General features: G+C 34.5%; 2 protein-coding genes across 2 annotated transcripts in view; one reads left to right on the top strand and one right to left on the bottom strand.

The window, feature by feature from the left end:
• LOC144957836 (DNA replication ATP-dependent helicase/nuclease DNA2-like) overlaps positions 1–27,109 on the bottom strand; it is a 51,850-nt gene that overhangs the window by 6,024 nt on the left and 18,717 nt on the right. Inside the window, exons 8-26 of the mRNA XM_078889297.1 lie at positions 27,038–27,062; positions 25,585–25,733; positions 24,262–24,396; positions 22,273–22,329; positions 20,714–20,756; positions 19,990–20,082; positions 19,447–19,564; positions 18,906–19,077; positions 17,499–17,687; positions 16,489–16,608; positions 15,953–16,099; positions 14,050–14,175; positions 13,015–13,094; positions 12,700–12,752; positions 11,900–11,948; positions 10,822–11,066; positions 10,159–10,352; positions 9,495–9,581; positions 186–291 (exon numbers count right to left, since the gene is read on the bottom strand). Of these exons, the coding sequence (XP_078745423.1) occupies positions 186–291; positions 9,495–9,581; positions 10,159–10,352; positions 10,822–11,066; positions 11,900–11,948; positions 12,700–12,752; positions 13,015–13,094; positions 14,050–14,175; positions 15,953–16,099; positions 16,489–16,608; positions 17,499–17,687; positions 18,906–19,077; positions 19,447–19,564; positions 19,990–20,082; positions 20,714–20,756; positions 22,273–22,329; positions 24,262–24,396; positions 25,585–25,733; positions 27,038–27,062 (2,188 nt within the window). The remainder of the gene's footprint in view (positions 1–185; positions 292–9,494; positions 9,582–10,158; positions 10,353–10,821; positions 11,067–11,899; positions 11,949–12,699; positions 12,753–13,014; positions 13,095–14,049; positions 14,176–15,952; positions 16,100–16,488; positions 16,609–17,498; positions 17,688–18,905; positions 19,078–19,446; positions 19,565–19,989; positions 20,083–20,713; positions 20,757–22,272; positions 22,330–24,261; positions 24,397–25,584; positions 25,734–27,037; positions 27,063–27,109) is intronic.
• Positions 2,231–8,034, top strand: LOC144957771 (uncharacterized). The gene is made up of 3 exons (XM_078889185.1): positions 2,231–2,554; positions 3,359–3,504; positions 4,308–8,034. The coding sequence occupies exons 1-3, from the start codon at positions 2,449–2,451 to the stop codon at positions 5,238–5,240; spliced, it is 1,185 nt and encodes a 394-aa protein (XP_078745311.1). The 5' UTR covers positions 2,231–2,448; the 3' UTR covers positions 5,241–8,034.

Here is a 27,109-nt window from a genome sequence, read left to right as displayed (position 1 = left end):
AATAAAATAAAATAATAATAATAATAATAATAATAATAATAATAATAATAATGATAATAATAATAATAATAATAATAAAGAATTTTTTCAATAAAAAAAGCAAGCAATAACAATCAAAAATCATAAAATCAAATGAAACGTTTAATGACATACAAGTAAAATTTCAAATATTGTAACTTCCTCACCTCAAGTTTAGATAGTTCCAAAGTCAGACACTGTGATGCGACATCCTGGTTCCCACATTCTAGTCGACCATTGTACACAAGTTTGTTGCTGATTGCCATTATCACTCTATTTGTAAAAAAAGAATGAAATAAAATTGAAGAATAATGTCCTCATTCATTTTGTGGTCAGTTGCATAAGTAACCAATAGCTCAGTTGGTAGAGCACTCACTTCACACATGAAGGGACCGAGATCGATCTCATATGAAAGTCGAGACTTCTTTTCTGACCCCCTGTTCATCCAGCAGTGAATGAGTAGCTGGGTCTGTTAGACCTGGCAGAAGGTACTTTGCTATAGACTAAGGTCCTATCCAAAGGGTAGCAAGCTATTGCTCTTGATATTAATACTACTAAACTCCTTGTTGTCTCTATGATTTTTAGTGGCCTTGATTATTGCAATAACTTGCTCTATGGTTGTCATCAAACAACTCAAAAAGATACAGGTCAAAGCAGCTCAATTGGTAACATTATCTAAAAAGTGCGAGCATATATTATTACCCCCATATTGAAGGACCGAACTGGTTACCTGTAGGTACCACAAACAGGGTTGCCAGTTTGGCATTTTAAATGCCAGATTCCAAAAATCTGGCATTTTTGAAAACCGTTTGGCATTAGAAAAATCATTTGGCATTTGGCATTTTCATTTGGCATTTTCTTTTCTTGTATATTATACTTCAAATGACACCTTTTCTCAACCGTGGTGTAGTGGTTTAGCACTCCACTTAGTAGTCAGTAGGTAAAAAATTACCCCAACAGGAAATTTAGTATAATTCAAAAAAAAAAAAAAAGAAAAGAAAAGAAAACACGCAAGCCACCAGGATATGATAGTAAATTGTCTATCAAAAGTGAGTAGTTTTCTTAGTGGGGATGGGAGTCAACAGACTTTGGCATTTTTTGGAGTGTTTTGGCATTTTTTGAGTCTTCCACTGGCATTTTGTTGAAAAATAATCTGGCAACCCTGACCACAAAGTCACCGCTATGCGCGGTGGAAAATGGCCGATGACACGCGAATCGGGTCTTGAAAGCCATTATTTACTGCCTTATAATTCCTTTTAACAGACACCATTTGATTTAATGGCTGTTAAAAACCACAAAACTAATGTTCATCTTTACATTTTTTGCTATTAATTCGATTTTATTACAGTGTATACTTTAGTACCGATCGTTATTTTGTCCCGTTTTTTTATCGCTTACTACCGCGACGGAGCTTTGAAACTATTTTTGTCAATGGAGTGACGTCTTTCTACTTTCGATTGCATTAAGGCATCTCAACCAATAGGAATACGGTTTTCAACATTGGAAAGAAGGAAAGGTGGCCTTTATTTCAATATCCGCCAAACCCCATAGTCATTTCCGGAAATATTAAACAAAGCGAAGTGAAAACTAGGGGAGGGCATCCGGGTCACCAAAAGGTCAACGATGCTTTAGGTTTTGAGAAGTCAGGTCATCGACGACTGAGAACTTCCCGACCTCCACTTAGTTCTCGATGCTTTTCTCGTCTCGAGAATCTTGGTCGTCGATGCTTCTCGTATTGAGTCCCGAGTCCCGAGTCTCGAGACTATACTGCGCGAGCGACGCACGCGTTACTAACAATGTGTACTATCTGCATTGTTCACCCCTCTCTCGTCGGCGATGATTCCAGCGAAGCTCGAGACTTTTTTGTGTCTCGATGCTTTTTTGAGTCTCGAGACTCAAAAAAGTCTCGAGCATCGCTCTAGTCATCGGTGCTTTCATTCAATACCTAGTCATTGGTATTGGGTATTGACGTTATATCATATTTTAAACAGCTAACAAAACACAAACGTCGTAAATAGATCAAAATGGTTATAGGTATCAATGTTTTATTATTATACAAAGTGAATTTATTTAATGTATTTTAAGTTTTAATACAAAAAATCCATCCAAAGCTCAGTTGAAGTGCTACTTCTCGGGAATTCCCGACTTTTCCTTGGTCATCGAGTTCGGGAAGTTTTGAGTGTTGGTGGCCGATGACTTGAGGTATCATCGAGACTTCCGCTCGACACTAGTGAAAACTTCAGATGGCGCTAAGAGATGGAACCAGTTGGGCGAAATTCGCTTGGCTGAGTTTGAATTAAACGTCATCCATTCTTCTTTTCATTGAGCACTCCAACAACTAGATTGTTTCTAATGCCATGCGACAACGAATTAAATGAAATAGCCACTACGACGACTGAATTGCCCGTACCAGTACGAGCCGGGTGAGAAATGGCCACCGATCCTTCAGCGAGTTCTGCTCCTGGAGTTAACGAGGGCGATGGCGATGACCGCAATCCACCTGACGAATTATTCACAAAGTTGAAACTTTATACACGTGAGTAAATTGTTTGTTATTATATCTTGTAATATATGAAGACATATTCTTAGTTTATTTACCTTGGCGAGAAGAGAAGAAATTGTTACTAAAAAAAAAAGTGAAAATATCGCAGCGCTGGCTCAGAGTCGGTCTTTTCATGGAAAAACAAAACAAAAACAACAACCGATGTTTGTATTAGTTTTAGATTTTAGCAGAATTATGTTTTCATTTTTATTTATACGAGTTGCCTTTTGTGTTCAAATGTGAAATAAAGAGTGATTGGAGTAACACCGTCACCGATCATACCAATAGCCAATATATAGCCTACTATATTAATAACAAGGCAAGTGCAAGGTAATAATTTATAATAATAAATACTATCATGCTGTTATTACACTATACTTTTTTTTTATCTATGTTAAGTATAAGACTAAGACATGTAATTTTTAATCTAGGAGTACTAGTATTCTGCATGTGGTACTCTAGTGCTGAACAATGTCACTGGCAGTAGTACTAATTATGTTTTATTATTTTAGATAGATACCTAGTCATGACAGACAGGCATGTTTTGGATTGATTTTCCTTTCACTCAACAGCATTCTTTTTTGTTCATATTATTCGCCTTACTCTTATTCTCACAACTCATAGTTCTTTTTAAAAGATCATGTATAATTATAATTGTTTATTTGTTTCATTCACTGGCCAGTCATTGTCATAAGTAGTATATTAAAGTTAAAGTAAGGTCTCATTCGATTCAGAATCATATATTTATGGTGGTGACATGAGGGAATCTTTGAACTATTCAATAATTTTTTTTTTCAGGTGATGGAATCTATCTTCACCTTCAAGATTTGCTGAAGACTGGACCTGGCCGCCGGAAGAGTTTACCGAATATTTCTATTGTGACAGAGAAAACCCTACTCCAGTTGTTTTGCCTGAAATTGGAAAGCTGCGAGTCATGGAATACAGTAAGTTGAAACATTATTTCCGCAGCTTTTATATTTTAGTTCACGCAAAGTGGACTTTAAATGTTTAAATTGAGTCCTTCGTTGTCAGGAGAGTTTTTCTGTGCATATATTTTTTATGTCTCTTGTTGAGTTGGTCATAACAGATCTTCGATGTAAAACGCTGCTTTACCTGTGTAAGTAAGGGCTGGGGTTGTTATGCCAAAGGTAAATAGGGACATACATACCTACAACACATCGGATCAGCGGTGTGAGATACCATATTTCAAATTAGGTTTCTATCGCTTAAATTTCATATGACTAGGTTTTGCTTCAAGGTCATAGCATTGTCTTTGTTTTTTTTTTAATGTCAATTTTGATGCAATATCTTTTGAAATCGTCAATGGTCTTAACTTGTTGTAAAGGATTCAGATCTTGTTTGTTTGTTTGTTTTTAGGTGTTTAACGGCGCTTTCGACACTATTTAGGTCATTTAAGCGCCCGTTTCTGTCTTTTATCAATCTTTTATCGGCCCTGAGGGGCCATAGCTGATCAAAACATGTACTGTTGTAATAAAATCTTTATAAAATCATAATAGTTACATGTTTGTTGAGTAAAAATATCTATTTGGTCTTGTATAAAATTGCTGTGTTTCATGTTGGATACATGTTCATTTGCACTAATATTATATTTATTTCTTGCTTCGATTTTGAATTATCAAGTGGCACCTTGTGCGAGTGATTTTAGCATTCTGACATGAAATCTCGCGTTTTGCTGTGATTCTTATTTCACTGCATTAATTTATTTTCTTGTTTCATCTAACTACAGGTCTTCACATGGTTTGGCCGAGTATGTCCTGAAAGCCCAGTGACCCCAAGACGTCTTCGCTACCATATTGAGCGAGTTGTTAAACTCTATTCTGCACAGGATGGAGATTTCTTTCGTTCTAATATGTCTAACTTGGTACACTTCGAGTTGGAACTTTCGGACTGTCTTGTTGACATTAACCTGTGTCGTAGTGTGCTTCTTCAAGATCCTTCTTGTTTTTTTCCTGAAGATGCTGTGTCTTTGACTAATGGTCTCATTATTGGACTAGAAAAGTTTAGGGCCAAGGAGGGACTACCATTTTCATTCACACATAAATGGACACAGAGATTGTTTTGTTTGGAAGGTCATGTGGATGTGGATATTGACTATTCACAGGTCAAACGTAGAACTGAAAAGTTATTGAAAGAGTTTAAAAATTTCCAAAAGAGGAAGGATGAACATTCAATTTCTTTATTATGTGAATCGCCATTTGAATTCCAAACACGTGTTAGTGTTAATAAGACTCATATTTGTGGATGTCAGCAGACAAATAAGACACTTGAGAGGAGGGTGAATGATTTGCTTCTCCTCTTAGAAGCTGAGAGGAATAAGAGCCAAGATTTACTCTTGAAGTACAATTTTTTGAAAGAAGAGCGAGATGCCCTTCGAATATCAATGGAGAGATTTCAGAACGTTGAATCTGAACTTGTGGAGGTTAAACGCGAATGTCAGGTGAAGAATAATTTACTCACAGAGTTAAAGAGGTCAAAACTTTACAAACGCAATTGTTTGTACAAAAACCAACTTGCAAAACAGTCTCTCCAGTTGCAAATGTCCAATGATAAGTTGCATGATTGTGAATTACAGCATGCTAAAGTAATTTCTGACTTTAAAGTGAAATTGTGTAATTTAAAGAAAAATGTTAAAGTTGAACAGACTATGAAGTCTAAGTAGAAGTCATTGTACCAAGAGAAAACATCATTGCTCGAACCTATTAATGATGAATCTAATAATGATTTAGTGCTAAGAGATGCTGTGTACAATCGATTTACTGAGAGTGTTCGTCTCACATACATTGCTTTGATGAGTGATGCAAATCTGGCTGCTCAGAACTGTTCGATGGCTGTACATATTGTTGCTAAGTATTTATTTGGTAAAAATATTAAGCTAAATGACCTCCCAAGTGTGTCTACTGTTTTGAATTTTGCCAATGAGGCTTATCATATTGCACATTCACATGTCATTGAGAGCATTAAAAATAGTGAGTTTTTCACTTTGGCCTCTGATGGTACGAGTCGCCAAAAGAGACAATATCTGGAGCGCCATGTTATTTTAAATAATAAATGTACTATGTCTTTAGGTTTTACCCACATTGCGCGAGATGATGCAGACACCTTACTTGAGAAGACAATAGAAGTTTTAGATGATTTGTGTGTTGTTTTTTGTTTGTCTTCTGAGTCTTGCACAAAAGATGAAGTGTTTAAAGATGTTATTAGGAAGTTAACATGCTTGATGTCAGATCGTGCTTCTGTTAATAAATCTTTCAATAAGAAGATGCTTAACTTTAAAAAGGATCTTGTTGGTGAAGATGAGTCCATCCACTTTTTATTTTGTAATGCTCACTTTCTTTTGGGACTAGTCACAGCTGTTGATAAGGCCGTGATTAGTTCTGAAAGTCAGTTGGGTGTACTTGGAAGGGACCAGCTTAGTCAATTCAAGTCCTTTTCTAATTCAGCGGAGTCTGCTGCCTTTAGGGCAATCAGAATTGCTTCCGATGTCTTTGGTCCTCGTGGGGATGAGAAATGTGGATGCAGAGAAGAGTGGCTGGCATATTGTGAGATGGTGAAGAGGCCCTCTAAGTTCACGAGTTACAGAACAAATAGATTTAATAACTTGTTTGAAAACGCTTCTGCTTTGATTTATCACCATAATGACATTTGTATTTTTCTTTCTGATCACGTATCACATTCTAATTTGAAATTTCAAAGCCTGTTGGCAGATGTAAAAGACACCAATGTATTATCTCTGATTTCTGCTATTGCATTGTTTCATTTATATTTCACTGGACCTTATTGGCTCCTGATGAACAGTACCACTGTCACATATGGTGATTTTCCTGCTTATGTGTGTAAGATGGTTACCTGTCTTGAAGACTGGTCATCCGAAGAGAGTGTATTTGATATTGCTGAGTTTAAACCTGTTTTCTCTTATTTCCCATGCTCTGTCAATGTTACTGATCAATTTGATTTTATGCAGTTTGTTTCATCATCTTGTGAAAAGAATGTTTTGAAGTCTGCTTTTGTAAATGTGTGTAAGCAATCTAAGATAGTGCTTGAGCGTCAGCTTGATGACTTCATTCAGGGTGGTGTTTATGGGGGTGATCTTGCTGCCAATGTTAAGGAGGCTTTAGATTCATGTCCTTTGACCAACCTCGTTGGCGAGAGACTGTTTGGGGATTTGGACTGCGATATGCAGAGGAGGAGGAATGCCTCTCTTCATTTGAGGTCAACTCTAAACATGATGAAAAGAAATAAAACTATGTCTTGGGTCCATAAAAAGAATGATAACTCCACTCACTCCTTAATGTCTACTGCTAGAAAACATGCTGCTCATTGGAAAGAAAGAAGTAGGAATCGGGATAAGGAAGTACGTCAGAGAATTAGGGATAAAATTGTCAAGAACAAAGCAGAAAAGTCCTCACAAGAGATTCAGAGAATGGAGCGGAAGAGACTGGCTTTGGAAGCGGTCATAAATCATGGTGGGATATGTGATTCAAAGGGAGAACTAGACAGTTTGATGACTGAATCTAATGCTTTGTCAAAGCTTAAGGAGCAGATCCGATTCAGGAAAGTTGTTTTGGGCGAGAGCATTTCGTGTACTGGCAATACTAAGGTTCTCTATGAGAGACTTTGTCATCATTTAGGGTTTGAGCCTTCGCCACTTCCTTGTCGCAGACGAAAGGCTGGCCCTGAATGATATTTCTTTTATTTTGCATTTGTCATTTTCTCTGATGTGAAACAATTTTTCCCCTCGATCAGTATCTTGATAGTCGCAATACTATTATTAGATTCGGTCATCGAACTGTCTAGTTCCCCCTTACATTTGTGATCATTTGTCACAATAATTATAGTTATAGTGTTGTTCATATTTTTGTATGCCGCTTTAAAAAAAAAATTTTATCAGTTTTGTAGATAGTGATTTCGCAATGTATTTATTCCCGTTTTATGTTTTTTTCAGGGCCTTTTTCTGGTCATTTTTGTTTAATTTGGAGTGTTAGTATGTGCATGCTTGTTGTATATTGATTTTCTCTTGATTCTGGAAAAAAAAAGTTTTTTCCGTTTTTTCGTCGAAATTTTCTTCCTTTGAGCGAAATTGCTATTTTTCCTATATTTGAGTTTCTACAGAGCTCAATTTTTTTCAGAGGGCCATAATGCTTACTTTTTCTTGGAAACAATTTTCCATACTTCAATGCTAGGTATTGTCTGGCCTCTATCTCAAGCGGTTGTCTTAGAAAGAAATTCCGAAGTTGGCAAATATTAGCTTTTTCGCCCGTTTCGATTGCATAATTTGGTACAATCAGTCAACTTTGCTCATGTTTTGCGCTTTCAGTTCTTTCTCCATGGCTTTGTGCCTTTTTAATTTCATTTATTACCACTTTTTCTCCGAAAATATTCGGTCGCTTGTAACTTTTTTATTTACTGTCCGATTTTCATGAATAAACTATTGTTTTTCTTGTTTTACAAAGATCTATGTGACTTTATTGTTCATTATTTTCTGTTTTCCAAATGAAATTTTACTTTGTGGTACCTATTACCTGTAAAGTTTAAATTCTTACCCACGTTTTCAATTGCTTAAACGATTCTGCTTGGTTGAACTTATCCACCTTTATGAACCCAGTCAAAATTTAAGATATCTGCAAATTAAAATCTGCCAAGGGAACCCCCAAAAATAATATTTCTCTATTGATGTTCTGACATGAGTGACAATATGTAAATAAACTTAAAACCTGTTAATATTGTTTTATTCTTCCATCCATTTTTAAAGGTATTTTTTTGTGAGTCTGTGTATAAATATCTTTGTGTAAGTGTTAACTTTTTCACCCTTGTGCAGACCTGCCAATCCTTCACACTCCAAAAGCGGAATCCTAACATCAGAAAATAGGAATTAGAGACAAAAAATAGGAATCTTATTAATGGATAATTCTGTATCAAAGTGACCACCAACTTTGCCACCAAACACATAAAAACACTATTCTCTCATATCAGATGGGTAATGGAATGGGGAAGGGGTAAAGAGGTGCAATTAATTTTCCTACTTAGCTATCTCTGGCAATAATTTTTTTTAAATATCACTGTTTTAACCCCTTCTTCTTCTTCTTACCATTATCATCTTCCAGTCTAAAGGCGAGAGTCAGACCACATAGCTGCACTAAGGTCTGACTGCACACAGTGACGGATATATTAAGAAGACTATTACAAAAAGGCTGCTTAATAATAAGAGACTTATATAGTATGAAATAAAAACACTTACCTTCTCAGTTCTGATCTGATCATACAACTGTTCTTGACATGTCTTCATAGTTATGCACCCAATTGGTTTAAACACAAAATTTTGTATTCCGATTAAATGTGTACCGTCTTGGAACTATAAATATTAATCCTACAACTGTCAGAGTCGATTCATAAGTTGACTCAATGTACGGCTTTTGTCGGGATAAGTCTATCATTTCCATCGTTTTCAAAACAAAATTTGTAACTGAGATGAGACTAACTTCTGGAGAAGTAGATATCCCGGTTGCTAATCTCTTGCAAAATAACAAATTTTGACAAAAGTTGGGGACTTTTTCATGAGGGAAATCGACCCTGTCACCACAAGAAAAAAAAAACAGAAAAACAAGAGCTTTATATAGCGCAATATCCACTAAATGTGCTCAAAGCACATAAAAAGGGGTCCCTGGTCAACAGCAACATTTAACATGTAAGACGGGACATGCCGCCTGTTAGGGGGTAATACAATTTTTCGGATAAAGACAACGTTGTTAATGGCCAGGTACTCATTTTACACCTGAGTACGGTGAGAGAATGTGAGTAAAGAGCCTTTTCCAAGGACTCGACAATGCACCGAGCACGAGGCTCAAACCCAGGACCTTCTGATCCGAAAGCGAGTGTCATACCACTAGACCACATAGCCGCACAAGAGTCAACTTACTTGTTCATTCGATATTGCAGATTGAGATCATAGGTGGATCCTCTATCCTCCAGCCGTGAAAAAAGACTCTGATCCATCCCAATAGATCTAAAATAAAGAGACGGGGAAAGAAAAAAAGTGAAATAAATAAATGTTTTAAATTATTTTAAATGACATGAATGAAGCATTTTTAAGTATCATAAAGATGATGACAATGAATAATGATGACGATGATGATAATAATGATGATGATGAGGATGATAATGATGAAGATGATGATAATAATTATTGTGAAGATTATAATGACTTAGATGTAAACAAAAACAACTGAAACTAGGGTTCAAAATAAGTTCGAAACTTTTCCAGGGTTTCCCCTCAACTCAATGTCTGCAGCCCATAGGCCACACTACTCTAAATATCAATAAATATATATTGATTGAGCTTTTATATAGCGCAATATCCAATAAATGTGCTCGAAGCGGTTTACAAGGTGTCCCTGGTCAACAGCGGTGAGATAATGTGAGTAAAGAGCCTTTTCCAAGGACTCAATTATGCGCCGAGCGCGAGGCTCGAACCCAGGACCTTCCAATCTGAAAGCGAGTGTCATACCACTAGACCACATAGCCATATATTTATATATATTTTTTAATGATGACAGTACTGATAACCTCAACAATAAACATACCTGGCCCCTTTGCTTTGTACAACAGGAGATAGCTGTTGCGAGTCCCCGACCAATACAAATTTTTGACAATAGAACAGGGGGCCCAAACACGCCGGTTGTAAAACTTGGGACGCTTCGTCAACAATGCAGACGTCAAAACGTCGGTGGTTGAAGAGTGTGTGCCCGACGCCCAGACAACTAGTGGCTATCACAGTCTGGATGACAGAGAAGACAAAATGTGGCAAATAGTGTTATTCTGGTACTAATTTCAATTGAACCAAATGAAAAAAAAAATAGAATTAAAGTTATAATGATCATAGTTTAAAAAATATCAATTTTTTAGAAGTTTAAGGGACATAACTCACTCTCCTCATTGAAGGATTTATTAAAGTCAAATCTTATAACTTAAGTTTAAAAATCAATTTTATGCCACAGATTCACCCTGACATAATACTGTTTTGGGACAAAAGGTGAAAAAGAATTCATTTCAAGATAAATATATATTAATTGATATTTAGAGTAGTGTAAATAAATAAATAAATTAATAATAATAATAATAATAATAATAATAATAATAATAATAATAATAATAATAATAATATACTGTTAGTAATTGAATATAAAATCAAGTAAAACCACCAAAAAAGCAGGAGAAAGGAGGATGTGAAGAAAAAAAAGACTCACATATGTATTGTAAAATTTTTTGAGCTCCTCAACAGACGGTATGCTCGACGTCAAGATTTCAGCAGAGTGTGGACGAATGGAAGGATGAATACGGGCTTGACGACCCAGTCTCAAGAATGGGATATCGTCTCGTTTCAGTTTGAGCAAGATGTTGTCGACAGCTGAGTGGGTGTAACTGGTCAGAAGGACAGATTTACCAAGGAGCTGGAGGACTTTGACCAAAGCAACGATTGTCGATGTTTTCCCTAGAATAGAAGTGAGTGGAATTTTGGAGAAAAGTACATAGCAGTTTTTTTCTGATCCTTCTGTCCACCCTGCAGTGAATGGGTAAGATAAAGATCTGAACAAGTGTGTATGAAAGGTTTCAGATAAAACAAGAAAGAAAAATACGAGAAAAAATCCATCCTTAAAAATCAGTCGACCGACCAGGTAGACTGATTTTTTGGGATGTTTTTTATTCTTGTATTTTTCTTTCTTGCTTTGTCTGGCACCTTTCATACACACTTGTTCAGATTTTTATCTTACAACAGTACCTGCTCCTTAATTTCTTAAAGTGAATGGGTAGCTGAGTCTGTTAGATTTGACGGAAATTACTTTGCGATAGACTAGCATCGTATCCTAAGGATAGAAAGCAATTGCTATTGTCCGTTTCATGCTATTTCAACTGGGAAAAACTCCAGCTCCATGGGCCGAATGGCTCTGAAGGACTACTTACATAGGACGAAAAAAAAAAAAACTACTGAACTTTTACCCAAACACATCCAACAGATATGTATCTGGGCGCAGAACTTCAGTAAAAAGACAATACATACTGACTTCTTTCCGTTTGGTAGGTGATTGGAAAATATAGTTTGAGATCACCCAGACACCAGCAAAAGATCCCACTAAGAGGAATACACTCAAATGTTTACATAATACATTCAAAATAACAAAAATAATAATATTCTAGAAGCAAAAAAAAAAAAAAAAAAAAAAAACAACTCCAAATGTAATGAAATTTAGATATCAAAAATCTGTGTTTTATATTATTTAATTTGTAAGAGAGGAACACCTGATACAACATATACTTGGTACTTACCTGTACCAGGGAATCCCCTGATTAGAGTATAGTCTGTTGACATCAGAACCTGGACAAAATAAAAATTAAAAATAAAAGACATGTTTGTTTGTTTGTTTTTAAGGGTTTTACAGCGCTTGCAACACATTAAGGTCATATCAGCGCCAGTAAAAAGGAAGAAAATGGTATAGTAAAAACTTCTAGAATTACAATTAAAGCACCCAAGAAAAGATAAGACAAAGAGGAATTGGTTCAAATAGGAAACAGATGTAAATTTCAAGAGCACACTATCAAAGTATTTAGTTTGAGATCACATAAATGTCTCATCCAGACACAAGCACAAGTTCCCACTAAGAGGAATACACTCAAATGTTTACAAATCATATACAATATGTAAACAAAACATAATACAGTGCATAACAGAGAGATGTTTCATGAAATTGGCTACATCAGTATCTATAAAAAATAAGAATATAAACGAAGTTGATGTTACTCTGCTCTTTCTTATTTATTTTTTTAGACTGCTAGGTGCATGTTTACATCAAAGATGTATAAATAAGAATACCAGTCGAGGTAGACTGATTTTTTGGGATGGTTTTTTTCTTGTATTGTCTTTTCTTTCTTGCTTTGTCTGGCACCTTTCATATACACTGGATGTAGGGGGGTTTGGTAGTGTATTCACAAAATGTAATACATTGTGACAATATTTAGACATATATAAATGTACACAGTGTACTATAGCAGGTAATTAATATAGGTTATAAATCGGAAAGGGCAATAACTCAATAATAATACACCATGACATCAGTCATGTTATTTACCTTCAGTATAGCTGTCTTTTGAGGCTTGTTAAGATCCTTAAAAACTGGTTTCACTAGAATAAGACATTGAAAAAAAAAAAAAAAAACAAGGAAAAAAGTAAATACTTTTTAAAAACAAAAAATATAGCAAGATAAAAATGTAGGTACCAAATCTAAAATTAATTTTTAAATTATTTTTTTTTTGTGCCATATATATGTATAAGTTTTTTTTTTAAAAAGAAGATTACAGTGTCTGTAGGCTATAATCAAGATCTAAGGCTTACATTAGAAGACCTTAACAGAAAGTATAAACTGTGCAATAACATTTGTTCCTACTTTTTCTGACCCAAGCCATAGGGATCTTCATTTCAGATTGAGGTTGCCGTTTTCTGACAATCAGCTCTCTTAATCTTGACCTAAAAAATTATTGAAGTAAAAATAGATGAGAAGAAATTAGATTTTAAAAATTATCAAGCCCATAAAGACATTAAAAGTGATAAGTGTGTAGTGTATTCATATAATATGTATCTAACACCAGGGCCTGCTTCCTAATTTGTCACGTTGATATTTTCAAACCCATAATGCAGTCTGATTCATATTCAGCAGACTTACATTAAATTAATTGCAAGAGATGTTTTTTTTTATATCCCCAGATAGTTTGTTTTAACACAAATCCATAATGAAAAATAACATTATTATTGTGTGGCTATGTGGTCTTGTGGTATGACACTCGCTTTCGGACCAGAAGGTCCTGGGTTCGAGCCTTGCCCTGTGGATAGTTGAGTCCTTGGAAAAGGCTCTTTACTCAATCCTCTCACTGTACTCAGGTGTAAAATGAGTGCCTGGCCGTTAACAGCGTTGTCTCTGCCCGAAAAAATTATAATATTGCCTTACAGGCGTCATGTCTTGTCCTAAATGTTAAATGTTGCTGTTGGACAAGGATCTCTTGTAAAGCACTTTGAGCATGTTTAGTGGATATTGAGCTGTATAAAATCTCAATATTTTTTTTAAATTATTATTTTAAAATATTTTAGGTAAACAGAAGAAAAGTTTCTTTTCGATGCACCATCCATCACAGGAAAGTTATGCACAACATACCTTTTCAGTCTGCAACAGTAATTTATCAACAACGTTACCCCCATAAAATGACAATTATGAAGGTTTGCTTTTCTAAAATTATCTCATATATTTTTTAGAAAGAAACACTGAGTTATGCAACAGACCTTTAACAAATTCAGGTAGGTTAATATATACGACATTGTTTCAAGTATCATTTTTATCAGCTCTTATGCTGGCAATCAAAAATAATTTTATTTGTTTTTAATGAAGAGGGTCTTGATAAGTAAAATATTTTTTTAAAAATCTACTTACGCATGAGATGAATTCTCCATCAGCCGTGTCAAGTTTGCCATCAGCTGTGCTGATGTGGAAAAGCTTGTGTTACGATCGAGTCGAAAAAGGATATTTTTGAACACACCAATATCATACAAGTTATCCCTTTACATGGAAGAAAGGTGACAATAAACAAGAATGATTTTAGTCTTGATATCAACCATAACAATAACAATGATGATAATATTGAAAATTTTGATGATGCGAATGATGATTATGATTATGATGATGATTGTAAGTCTCATCATCATCATCATTTCATTATCAATTATGAAAGTAAAAATTATTATTATTATTATTATTATTATTATTATTATTATTATTATTATTATTATTTATTATTATTATTATCACCATTATTATCATCATTATTATTATTATTATTATTATTATTATTATTATTATTATTATTATTATTATTATTATTATTATTATTATTATTACCATTATTATTATTATTATTATTATTATTATTATTATTATATTATTATTTTATTATTATTATTATTATTATTATTATTATTATTATCATTATGATTTATTATTATTATTATTACCATAATTATTATTATTAGTATTATTATTATTATTTTTATTAATATTGTTATTGTTGTTATTTAGTATAATAATAATAATTGTTATTCAGTGATGATAATGGAAATTTGTCAAAAATGAGGAAAATGTATCGGCCATTCGGCCAAACCCAAACAAAATCATAACAAAAAATATCATATAGTTTTATATCTTATATAACTACTTCAAGTGTACATCTATTCTTAATAGAGTAGAGATATAACTTACTTCATGAATATTTTTAATGAATTGTCTTTTCCTTAAAATGATATTTTTTTAAATACCTACTATTCAAGAGATTGAAAACTAGCTTTTGGTGAAAAGGCCTGAACGTATTAGTTTTTAATTGTTACTGTGGCCCAGTGATTACAGATCTTACAAATAAGACTCAAGTATCTTTAATAAACTAAAATTGTTAAACATTGTAAAAACAAAGGTAAAAAGAGTAAACTAATTTGAGCACCCCTTATAATTGTAACAGATTAATATCATCTCTATATAACTAGATGACGTTTATAAAGTTAACATGAAGATTGACAGAAGAATGGTTGAGAGAGATAAATGGATAATAGAAAGATAGAAAGAGAGAAACAGAAAGAGAGAGGGGAACAAAGAAAGAGTGAAAAAGGAGAGGTAGAGAGAGAGAGAGAGAGAGAGAGAGAGAGAGAGAGAGAGAGAGAGAGAGAGAGAGAGAGAGAGAGTAGTTTAAATGATGGGGCTTTTTTTCTCATAAGGGGGAAGTTATAATAATTATCTTTTTAAACGGACCTATAACTGTACTACCACTCTAGACTTACTTACAAATACAATCTAAACTCATTTCCCCCCTCCCCCATCCCCACCCTTTTCGACCATCAATTGGCTTGTCTCAATTTTGACACCTGGCGCCAGTTTATCTAGACTGAGTGTAAACAAATTTCATGCAACTGAGCACAGGTGTCAAAATATGACACAAGAATGATGGTGATTTTTTCACAGATCCACCACTTGACCTGGCTTTTATGAGAGGAAAATGTTTTACAAAATCAGCAAATTAGTGGAAAATTTCTGAGAAAATTCCAAAATCCTGGAATTTTGCGGATCCGTGGAAGATCATCATCACTGATTATTATTATCATTATTATTATTTCCATCATCATTATCATTAAGATAATAACAAACAAAAAACAACTACAATGGCAACAACAACAAATTTAAACAAAAATATTAAAAAACAACCACAATGGCAACAACATCAAATTTAAACAAAAATATTAAAAAACAACAACAATGGCAACAACAACAAATTTAAACAATAATATTTACATACCTATCAACTATGACCTCTACATGTGTGGCTGACAGTGTCCTTATAAATCCAGTGGCTAAAGCTATCAGCCGTCCATCCTCACTGCTCACAACAACAGCATCATTGACAATGAGACCAACCGAGTCCAGTGCAGGGCTGGCTTGGTAACTGTGAAGAGTCAATCATTATGACAGAAAACAAAACGAAGTCCTTTAGCCATTAGGCATATGCAGCCAACAATTTAAAGCATGCTACCCTTTACATAGGATAATAATAATAATCATCATCACCAACAACCACCATCATCATCATCATCACCAACAACCACCATCATCATCATCATCACCAACAACCATCATCACCACTATCACTACAATCATCATCATCAACGAGGCATTATTGAAACAACTATTCCAGTCTTGTTGACAGCATTTTAAAAAATAAATTTTAAAGTAAAAAGCCTAGTTGTTTTGGAAATCTCATTATCTCTAAAACAAATACTGAAAAAGTTTTTAATACAATATCTCAGAATGAAAAGAGATTGATCCGATTCTTACCCAGGATGCCTCATAAAAGTCAGTGAACAACCTTTGCCCTCGTTGTAGCCCTGAGATTCCTGGATACCCAGCTCTGAGCTTTGAATCAATAAATGGCTCAAGCAGTCTCCTTTCCGTTCTCTAAAACAAAATATAAAAGACATAGGTAGAAATAAAAACAGCAGCGGCAACAACAACGACAAAGACTACAACATCAGTGCCAACACAACAGCAGCAAATACCAGTACTCCCATTACGTCTACTTTGAGCTTTTATAAAGTGCAATATCCACTAAGCGTGCTCAAAGCGCTTTACAAGGGGTCCCTGACCAACAGCAACACGCAACATGTAGAACGAGACACGACGCCCGTTAGGCGACATTACAATTTTTTTCGACATGAACAATGCTGTTTACAGCCAGGTCCTCATTTTACACCTGAGTACGGTGAGAGAATGTGAGTAAAAAGCCTTTTCCAAGGACTCAACTATGTGCAGAGCGAGGCTGGAACCCAGGACCTTCCGACCAGAAAGTGAGTGTCATACCACAAGACCACATAGCCGCACAACTTCAACTACTTCCTCTTCCTTAACATCCACAACTTCAGTCTCTCTAGTAGTGATATGTTATTGAGTGATTCACAAAATTGTTGTATTTGACTCGTTTAAAGTCTACTTACTGCCTCTAACATCATAACAGCTATAAATACCACCACTACCACTATCATTGCCACTGACAATGTGACTACTGCTGCTATTACTACCAGAACCCCGGGCAATCAGAAAAAGAATCTCCAAATATGAATGATTACATTGTTGTTGACACAATTCAGTGTATAATCTAATAATATAAAGTGGGTAAACCATTTTGTATTCGCTCTTAAATTTGAAAACATTTCCAATATAATTCAAAAATAATTTCTAAATAAGGAGAATCACAAGAGTTTAAGATAAAGTCACTTTTCTTGAGTCATCCAAAACAAATATATGTTTTTTTTAAAATCATTCGAATGATAGAATAAACGTTGGTTTACCTTTCCATACTACCCATATTCCAAATTGGACCCATGTTTTTCCGATTGGCTTCCTGTTCCTCCATTTGCAGACATGTGACCCAGTGTGTGAAATAAGATAGGTCGTCGAGGTCAAGGTGAGTGAGTGTCTCAGGTACCAACTTGGTCATGGGATGTGATTGGGGAAGAAGGTATGCAGATTCAACAGACCTTGAGAGAAAAGAATGGTGATGAAATAAATATATATTATTTATAATCATTTATGCTAAGAAGTGTTATAGCAACACTTTTAAGTCATTTTAACGCTGGGTACAAGGAAATGTAATGGGGATACCGCTTGTCTGAGACTACTTAACAAATTCTTCAGAGACCTAGAGCTCCTGACAAATATAATATAATATAATATAATGGATTTGAATAGCGCCTTGTTCCAGTCATATTGCTCACTGGTGCTTTACATCAGCACATCATATATTATTGTAAGCATTAGATATATAAAACAGACAAGTTAAAAATTACATTGATTTGATAATAGGATTATACATGATAATAAAATACATACTAGGAATCTAAACTATACGCTCTACAGAAAAGTTCAGTTTTTAACCGCTTTCAAAAGATAATTGGATTTTCACTATTTTTATTGTTTCAATACTGATGGAGTTCCACAATCAGGGGGCTTGGTGGTCGAAGGATTTCTCATTATAAACTAGAAATAAATAACAATGTAAAATTTAATGCAAGCTTCAATTTAATAAATGAAACAGATAAAATGGACTTTTCGTGTTTCCCCTTTATCAACAAAACAGGATGAATGAAACACGACAGACAAATTTTATCTGTTTTATATATTAAATTGAGACATCTAACTACTACGTCATGGCACGAGACCGAAGGGCTAGAGCTCAGGTGGTTGCTGGTTCGGATAAGTAAGTAAGTATATTAAATTGAAGCTTACTATCAATTTTACATTGTTATTTAATTCTTCGAGCTTCGAGCAGCAACATTTACATTAAAAACTAGAAAATTTGTCCATTTGATCAAAATACAAGTGATACTCAAGGATTGTTTTCAAAGCATCTAGAGAATTAACTAAAGCATTTATGTTGAGCAATTGTCCCACTAAATGTGCTCAAAGTGCTTTACAAGGGATCCCTAGCCAACAGCAACACTTAAAATGTAAGACAATTAGAAGGGTTTTTCCACAACAGAGACAACACTGTTAATGGCCATGCACTCACTTTACATCTAAGTACGGTGAGAGGAGGTGGAGAAGGAGAGAGGGAGAGAGAAAGAGAGAGAGAGGGAGAGAGGGATATAATATATATATATATATATATATATATAAGAGAGAGAGAGAGAGAAAAAGAGAGAGAGAGAGAGAGAGAGAGAGAGAGAGAGAGACAGAGAGAGAGGACAGTTCCATACCTTTGATACAGACAACAATTAAGCAAATGAGCACATTTATCACACGCCCTCTGATTGTTGATTGGTCTGGGGAGGTGGCCAAGACTGTATGTCATGTGACCTGTTTCATCCGATTGCCGAGAAACCTGGTCCTTAAAATAGCTTGCCAGGTTATTTCGTAGTTGAATAAGACCTTTGAGTAAGATAGGAAAGAAAAAAATAAAGATTATTCTGACGATTAAAAAATAATAATATCTCCTAACAGGTGCAGTGTCACGCTCTTTATGTTACGTGTTGCTGTTGGTCAGAGACCCTTTGTAAAGTGCTTTGACCATGTTTAGTGGATATGTGCTATATAAAAGCTCAATTATTTTTTTTTTACAGTGGAATCTGCATAGTCAAAACTCTTAAAGTCAACACCCCATGTTGACCCCAAATTTTCTGTTCTTTGTCTAAATGTGTTCCACTGACAATGGCTAAAGTCAACAAATCTTTCTGATCCGGTGATGTTGGCTTTATCGGAATTTCAACAAACTACTATAAAAAAGAAAACAAGACTGACCACTCATGCTCTGCGGCTTGGCCTGAACTTTCTCCATCTGACCAGTCTTCAGGTACAACAGAAGTCCTTCTCCAGGGTCACCACGTCTATCTCCATACATCATACTGTACAAGGTCACCTGAAATTGTCATTTTTAAAAAACCCGAAAAAATCTCAATGATAAAAAAGAACTACAATAGCAGATAGATGTACAAATTAAATAATTACATGCTATAGAATGAAACTGCTACTAAGTACTTTATTTTAAAAGGGAGTCCTGATAGATCAGTTGGTTGAGCACTTGTCGCTCCACACACAAAGGGACAGAGAACATTCCATGGTGAAGTTGAAATTTGTTTTTATGACCTTCACCTCAGTTTGTTAGTCTTGATGGAAAGTACTTTGCAATAGACTAGTGTCCTATCTAAAGGGTAGCAATTAATTGCTATTATCCATTTCACGCTATAGAGAGATAAACTCTGGATTCGTGGGCCAAATGACTCCAAAGGATTATTTTTTTGCTTCTAATTTAAAAAAAAAAGAACTGAATATTAAATAACTCACTTGTCCTTTGTGTTCTGATGAAAAGCTAGCTCTCCCTGTCTTTAATTCAAGTGGCACAGTCTTAGTATGAACAAGTCCATTTTCATCCTGAAGCTGAAAATAAATAAGAAACAGTTACTCAGTTAGCCAACTCAATTGGTTCAAATAAGTTGTTTTTGTATTTGTTTTTTATGTAAAGGTTGCTGCTTGAAGCTCGAAGAAATAAATAACAATGTGAAATTGAACGTAAGCTTCAATTTAATATACGAAAAAAAGATAAAATGGACGCATGAGTGGTATCCTTTATCAACAAAACAGGATGAATGAAACACTACAGATGAATGAGATAAAGTGGTAGTGGTGTTGTGAAGATGAATAAACAGACTACAGACAGTGCTACAGACAGTGACGGATATTGTAGGAGTGTTAGTACATTAAGGATGCCAAAGAGACCATTTGTACTCAGTGAAATGGAAATATGGTTCCAAACGGCCTGCTGAAGGAGTAAATAAAACATTGTGAAGTGTAATGAGCATGGTTAATCTTTGGAAATACTTTATATAAATGTCCATAATTATTAATTATTTAAAACTGTTGCCTAAAAAATACTGTATTTAGAATTATGATAGCGTTGAATTCTTTTTGGTCTCGTATCCATTTTTGAATACTGCATGGAATATGTTGAAACAAAAAGGTAACTGTATATTTATTAAAATCATTCACTTCAAAGGTAATCAGGACAAACCTTAGCCTTGACAGTTAAGTCAATCTTCCCTTTGATACCAAATCTGAAAAGAAAAGAAAAAAATTGAGCTTTTATCTAATGCAATATCCACTACACGTGCTCAAAGCACTTTACAAGCAACATTTAACATTTAGGATAAAAAACATGACACCAATAAGGCGTAATAACAATTATTTTCAGCCAGTGTCAACGACCAGGTACTCGTTTTACATCTGAGTACGGTGAGAGAATGTGAGTTAAGAGTCTCTTCCAAGGACTCAATTATGCGCAGAGCGAGGAACCCAGGACCTTCCAATCAGAAAGTGAGTGTCATACCACAAGACCGCATAGCCGCACGAAAAAAGACATTTAGCAATGGACAAAACAAAAAACATCAGTTCCACTATGAATTTACACTGAATTTTACTGGAGCAACTTACCAGAAACCAGAAAAAAAAAATTAATAAAATATGCAGATCTTTGCCTATAATGTGACTAAAATGCAAACAAATGGTAATCAGACAATGTATTCAGAAAACCTATCATGAATTTTTAAACTTGAAACAAAGGAATGGTATGAGGTTCTGGAGTGAATTGCCTTTTTTTTTAAAACCTATCTTTTTACAAATAAGCAAACTCAATGTCTCCAAAATGTGAAATGAATAGCAGGAGCCCTGAGCAGTTGTCTGCTTTTTATATAACTAGTAATGTGATTAACCTGCTTTGCTTTATCTAGGTAACCAGTTTTTGATTTGCTTTTAAAACAGGAGTATTCATCTACACACTGATTCGTTTGCACCAAAACCATGGATCTAACTTAAGTTGCCATCATACCCCATTCACTTCAATCACCCCCATCAGATTTTGCTACCATAACACTTAGTGATGAAACCAACCTAGATTTGATGCGACATCATGTTGCTGAGTCACCAAAATATGTTGGATCCTTGAGATAATAAGCCGCATGGTGAAAAGCTCCGAACGGAGATATTGACAATTTTAATGAAGAGATCAACTTTTATGGAAAATGAGTTCTCATCAAAAATCGTTAAATCAACCCTTTTTCTACATATTGATGAAATATTTTAATTGAATTCTACTCCTAAATATTTTATTTTAATTTATTTATGAAGGTAATTATTATACTTAATATCAACTCTTGTCAAATTTGGAAGCGATTTTCTCAAAATTATGGTTTCACACCCTAGCCCATTCATATCATAACTTCATGAAAAATCACCCGATTTTCTTCAAATAAAGATTAAAATGCTCAGGAGACATTGGACTTTCAAAAAATGCAAAAGAACGCAAAAACAAAAATTTTCACCATGTGACTGATTATGTCAGGGACGCACACACACATGTCTTGAGAGACACACAATAGGTCATAAACAGAATTGGGACCTAAGTCAAAGGCAATGTAATGAGATTGTCAAAGTGAGTTGATCTTTCAGGTCAAAACTAAGTTTAAGGCCAGACGAAAGCTTTAATTTAGAACTTTAAGTTAGGGAACATAACAACTAGATAGTTGGATATAAGACCATTATTCTGTCCAGCCCTATTTGACAGGCCTTCATTACCTGGGACTCCAAATATTTTCCTCGATATCTTGAATTTCAGTCACCAAAACACTTGATCTGATGGAAGGGTACAAGGTAAAGACAAGTAAATGAAAAAAATATTTTCTTTTCCCGGGATAGGAAACAAATTAATGATGTAATAAAATAAGACACAGCATGTCACCTTAAGGTATCAAACCTACACCCTAAAAGATGGCATCTGTCACTCTTAGCCAAATAAGAGCTTGGTTGGTAGTGTCCATAATCATTGTAGCAAAGAGTCTTCTCCCCTTCCTTCTCCATTTTGATGGATTCTTTCAACCCAAAATCGATATCTCTTTTGGCATCTTTTTTAACCAGTACAACAACATCATCAACTGCAGAACTTTGACTTTCATTATCAAATGACATGATTTTACAACTAATTATCTAGTGTGTATCTTGTGAATACATCATTATGATTGTGATGTTCGTTCTGCATGAATCCAAGGAAAATCCACCCTGTCACCTTCAACCTCTTTCGTTTAGCCTTTACCACACCGTTTTAGAAAGAGGGATGTGGCTGTTATAATACTTTTTAGTAGTTTTATCACTAAGTTTATATGCTCTATCATTATTATTATTTCTATTGTTGTTGTTGTTATTATTATTATTGTTGTTGGTGTTTTTATTATTATTGTTGCTGGTGTTGTTGTTATTAGTGTTATTGTTGTTATTGTTGCTATTATTGTTATTATTATTACTATAATTAATTACTTGGACCTGTGTTTCTGAAGGTGGGTATATTGATTATACAATTTGTATACACATAGTTATGAAAAAACTATCAGTTACATTAAAGCAATAAACCAATCTTATCTTATTAAAAACAAAAAACAAAACAAAAAGAAAGAGGGATGAGAGACGAAAGGACAATCTACTATGTCAGCATCCATTAACAGATTATTGTTGTTGTTTTTAAGGGTTTCATGGTGTTTGCAGCACATTGAGGTCATACCAGCGCAAGTAAAAAGAAAGAAAATGGGATAGTCAAAAAATTCAAGAATTACAATTAAAGCACCCAAGAAAAAGAAGGACAAAGGGAAATTGGTTCAAATAGGGAACAGATGTAGATTCCAAGAGCATGCCATCAATGTACTTAGTTTGAGATCAGCTAAAAGTCTCATCCAGGATCCCACTAAGAGAAATATATGCAAGTGGTTAAAAGATATGTACAAAACATAACAGAGAAATTATTTCAAAGGAAAAATATATCACCACCCAAAACTAACACTATATATTTGACAGTTTCCCCTCTCAGCCAAGGACTCCAGCAAGGGCCAGGACAAAACAAAGTGATCTCATTCCAAGACAAAGATAGAAATCATCTCAGAAACCAGATATAGAGGGTTAGAAGACATAGCAAATGACCTCCTGCCCACCATGGGAGGTCAAAAGTATTCGCAGATTAGATTTGTTACCTATTTTTTTTAAAAATTAAAACTAGGAAATGCGCCACCACCCTAGTCAGACAAAGCGATGTGTTTTCTAACCAACCCATTAAACCTATAACAATGTCATCCACATATTCGGTAGATTACCTACTTTTGATCACTTGGAAATGGAAAAATTAAACCATTTACCAGTGCAAATGATGACAAAAGGTGAGAAAGGATAAAAATTTTGAACGTTTGTCTTTAAGTCCCATTTTTAACAACGTTAACCTCCATTTTTACAACAATAAAAGTAGTCCTTCAGAGCCATGAGGCCCATGGAGCCAGAGTTTATCCCGGTTTCTACAGCATTCTCCATTTCTACAACAATGGAGATGATAAACTATCAATGTTGGTCACAAAGATTCGCTGAAATGAAAAGCGAAGGATAATTTTGCTAAAATTAACAGAAAAGCGAGTTTTGCAAAAATTGAGGAACTGGCTGAAAAGGAGGAAATTCCTTCGCCGTGGATCAGTGGAAAACCATCAGCACTCTGTTTTACAAAGACTCTTAACACATGTTAGATAGATCACCTACTTTTGATCACAACTGGGAAATGTGACTCGACCCTTGTCGGGCAAAGCCATGTGTTTATCCAACCAACTCAGCAGGGATGGAATGTATTGCTTGATCTCCTCCAGAATCGTCGCTTCTGTCACTTTGAGGCTGTACCTAAAAATGAAAAATAATCATAATTAGAAAATGTACGACAAAGACTACTATTTTTATCTCCTAAAAACTACAAGTTTCTAAATTTTCAAGTAGGCAGGTCTGAAACACATATGAAAAGTAAAACAAAGGGAGGCTATCAGTTCAAACATGGACAGAAGTAAACAGTAAGAGCATTCTTCCCTGTTTTATAAATTGAGGCCATCTAGAGGCTCCACCTAGAAATAAGAGTACAAAAGGTTGCTCTTCATTTGGCACCTGAAGGCAAGAAAAAGCAAGGCATGCTAAAGCAGACATGGTGAAGAATAATGGAAGAAGATTTGAAGGTTGGATGGAACAAGTCCTGGGTATCTCTGTATCGACTGAGACAAGGAGTTCCTTCATTGTTGCTCTACAAGTTGCGCTTTTTAATTTTTAATAAAATAACTTTCACAGCACTTTAGTCACTTAGGTTATTTCAGCTCCATGAGAAAAAAGGGGACATACAAATTACAAATACCCAGTTAGAAAAGTGAGTGGAGCAGGCACTTATGTTGATAATAACAAGAAATGAAGTGAGTAGGAAAGTGCCAGAAGACAACAGAGAATAAAAACCTCGCAGTGGCGATGGGGGCTCGAACCCGCGACATTACTGGTAGGACAACTCAGCCTGGCCCATGGGTGCCAAAAGGAAGAAGTGCTGAAACCTGAAACTAAAATCTCGACAGTTTGCCAAACCTGAAAATGTTCCTACTGAGAAGGCGGCCTAAACTTTACTCTTATTTCATCACCGTTTTTATACAATTATTAAATGATTACACAGCAAACATATTGACACAATGAGGAAATTAATTTGATTTTAAAACCAACTTATAATACATAGTGAAATACTCACAGTGCAGTTGTCTATTAGGTTATTTTACTCAAAACACTGAAACCGGAGGTATTTGACTTCGAGATATCGCGAAACTGGAATTCCGGCATGACCTGGAAAACTGGCACCCATGGCCTGGCCGGGGAGATTGTGACTCTACGGTATGAGCTATCCACTGTGTGTTGAACACATGACCTCAAGAAGTTGGGGAGAAGTGGCTCTCGATAGACTAGAATTTGAATCGACCTTTTTAAGGCACTTTCCTACTCACTTCATTTCTTGTAAATACCCAGTTAGACAATCTGACATAATTGAGCACTGGCTCCATCAACACTTACATGGAATGTAGGAACTTAGGAGCAGCCAGCAATGTCCTTGTCATCTGCATTATTTTCTCTTCCTGTCTAAGATTGTCCTTGAGAACATTCTGGAAAAGACTGTGGATGATGCTGCCGTATAGCATGTGGACATTGCCTTGATCTAAACCCTGAAAACAAAAATGAAAGAGACGACTGAGAAAAAGGGAAAGAATCCACAATACTTTAAAATGAATTCATGTTTATTCTCTACAAAGAACTACCACATTAAATCGATTTTACTCCATTTTTAGGTTTTACAGTGCTTGCCACACTTTTCATTAATTTCAGCACCAATAAAAATGTATATAAGATCAGGATAAAATGCACCTAAGAAAAAAGTAAGAGAAAAGTGAAAAATTGAACCAGAATCAGAATTCCAAATAGTCCCAAGAGTAATATATCCCTATAGCTTGTCTAAAATTATCTATAAGTCTCACACTGTAATTGCTAAAATGGATAAACTCAAATGGTTATATGAATATGTAAGAGATATATATCAAAGTACCAGATAATGATAAAATATAGAAAAGAAGAAAAAAAACTATTATCTCTCACCAAAAAAATACATCTGACTGTTTAACAACTCAACAAGGGACTGGTCAGGGCCCAGGTGAAATTAAATGGTCTCATTACAAGACAAGGAGACAAAAGCCACATGGACAAGAACAATAAATGATAAAGGGGGATAGAAGAGATCAACAAGGCAACGGACCAGTGACGAATCCACCAGCCCAAGCTCTGAGAGTTAAGTTAATCCTTTATTCACTAAAAATAACCCATGGTAATAAATAAATCCGAAAGAATCCTACAATATTATTGTTATTATTATCATTACTATTATTATTGTCATCATCACTATATTATCATCATTCTCTATAAATATGATTGTTATTATTGTTATATTTTTCAAGTCCTCTCTCTCTCTGTATTCTTGTGTTGTATTCCAATTCGCCCATGACCTACTGTCTCAAACTGGCATTTTATTAGGGAGATAATCTACAATTAAATTTAATAAGAATAATAATAATAATAATAATAATAATAATAATAATAATAAATAATAATAATAATAATAATAATAATAATAATAATAATAATAATAATAATAACAACAATAATAATAATACTATAAATTATTACATTTGATAGAGGAGAAGGGTTATTATGGTTCTGAAATAAACTTCTTATGTTTGATAAAGTCAAATTCATTTCTTTTTTTTTTTTTTTACATCCGCTTCAGCCCAATATAATACAAGAATGAGCATCTCTTTACAGTGATTTAGTTTGTGAATATTCTTTTGTTTAACGACATTTTTTTCTTCTCTTTTACAAATTTTTGAAATTCATGAAGGAGTCTAAAGAAGAGATGGTAGAATTAAAAGTATTTATCAATTCTTTCAAAACAATAGTTTTAAAAAAATGTAAAACTTACTTTAAACTTTTCGTTTAAGACAGATCTGGAAATAAAAAATGTTATATAATAAAGATGAAAATAAGTCAACCA

The sequence above is a fragment of the Berghia stephanieae genome, chromosome 12 (genome assembly GCF_034508935.2).
Source record: "Berghia stephanieae isolate SIO BIC M18660-M18661 chromosome 12, UCSD_Bste_1.3, whole genome shotgun sequence".
In the NCBI taxonomy this organism is placed as follows: domain Eukaryota; kingdom Metazoa; phylum Mollusca; class Gastropoda; order Nudibranchia; family Aeolidiidae; genus Berghia; species Berghia stephanieae.
This window is presented reverse-complemented; position numbering and strand designations above follow the sequence as displayed.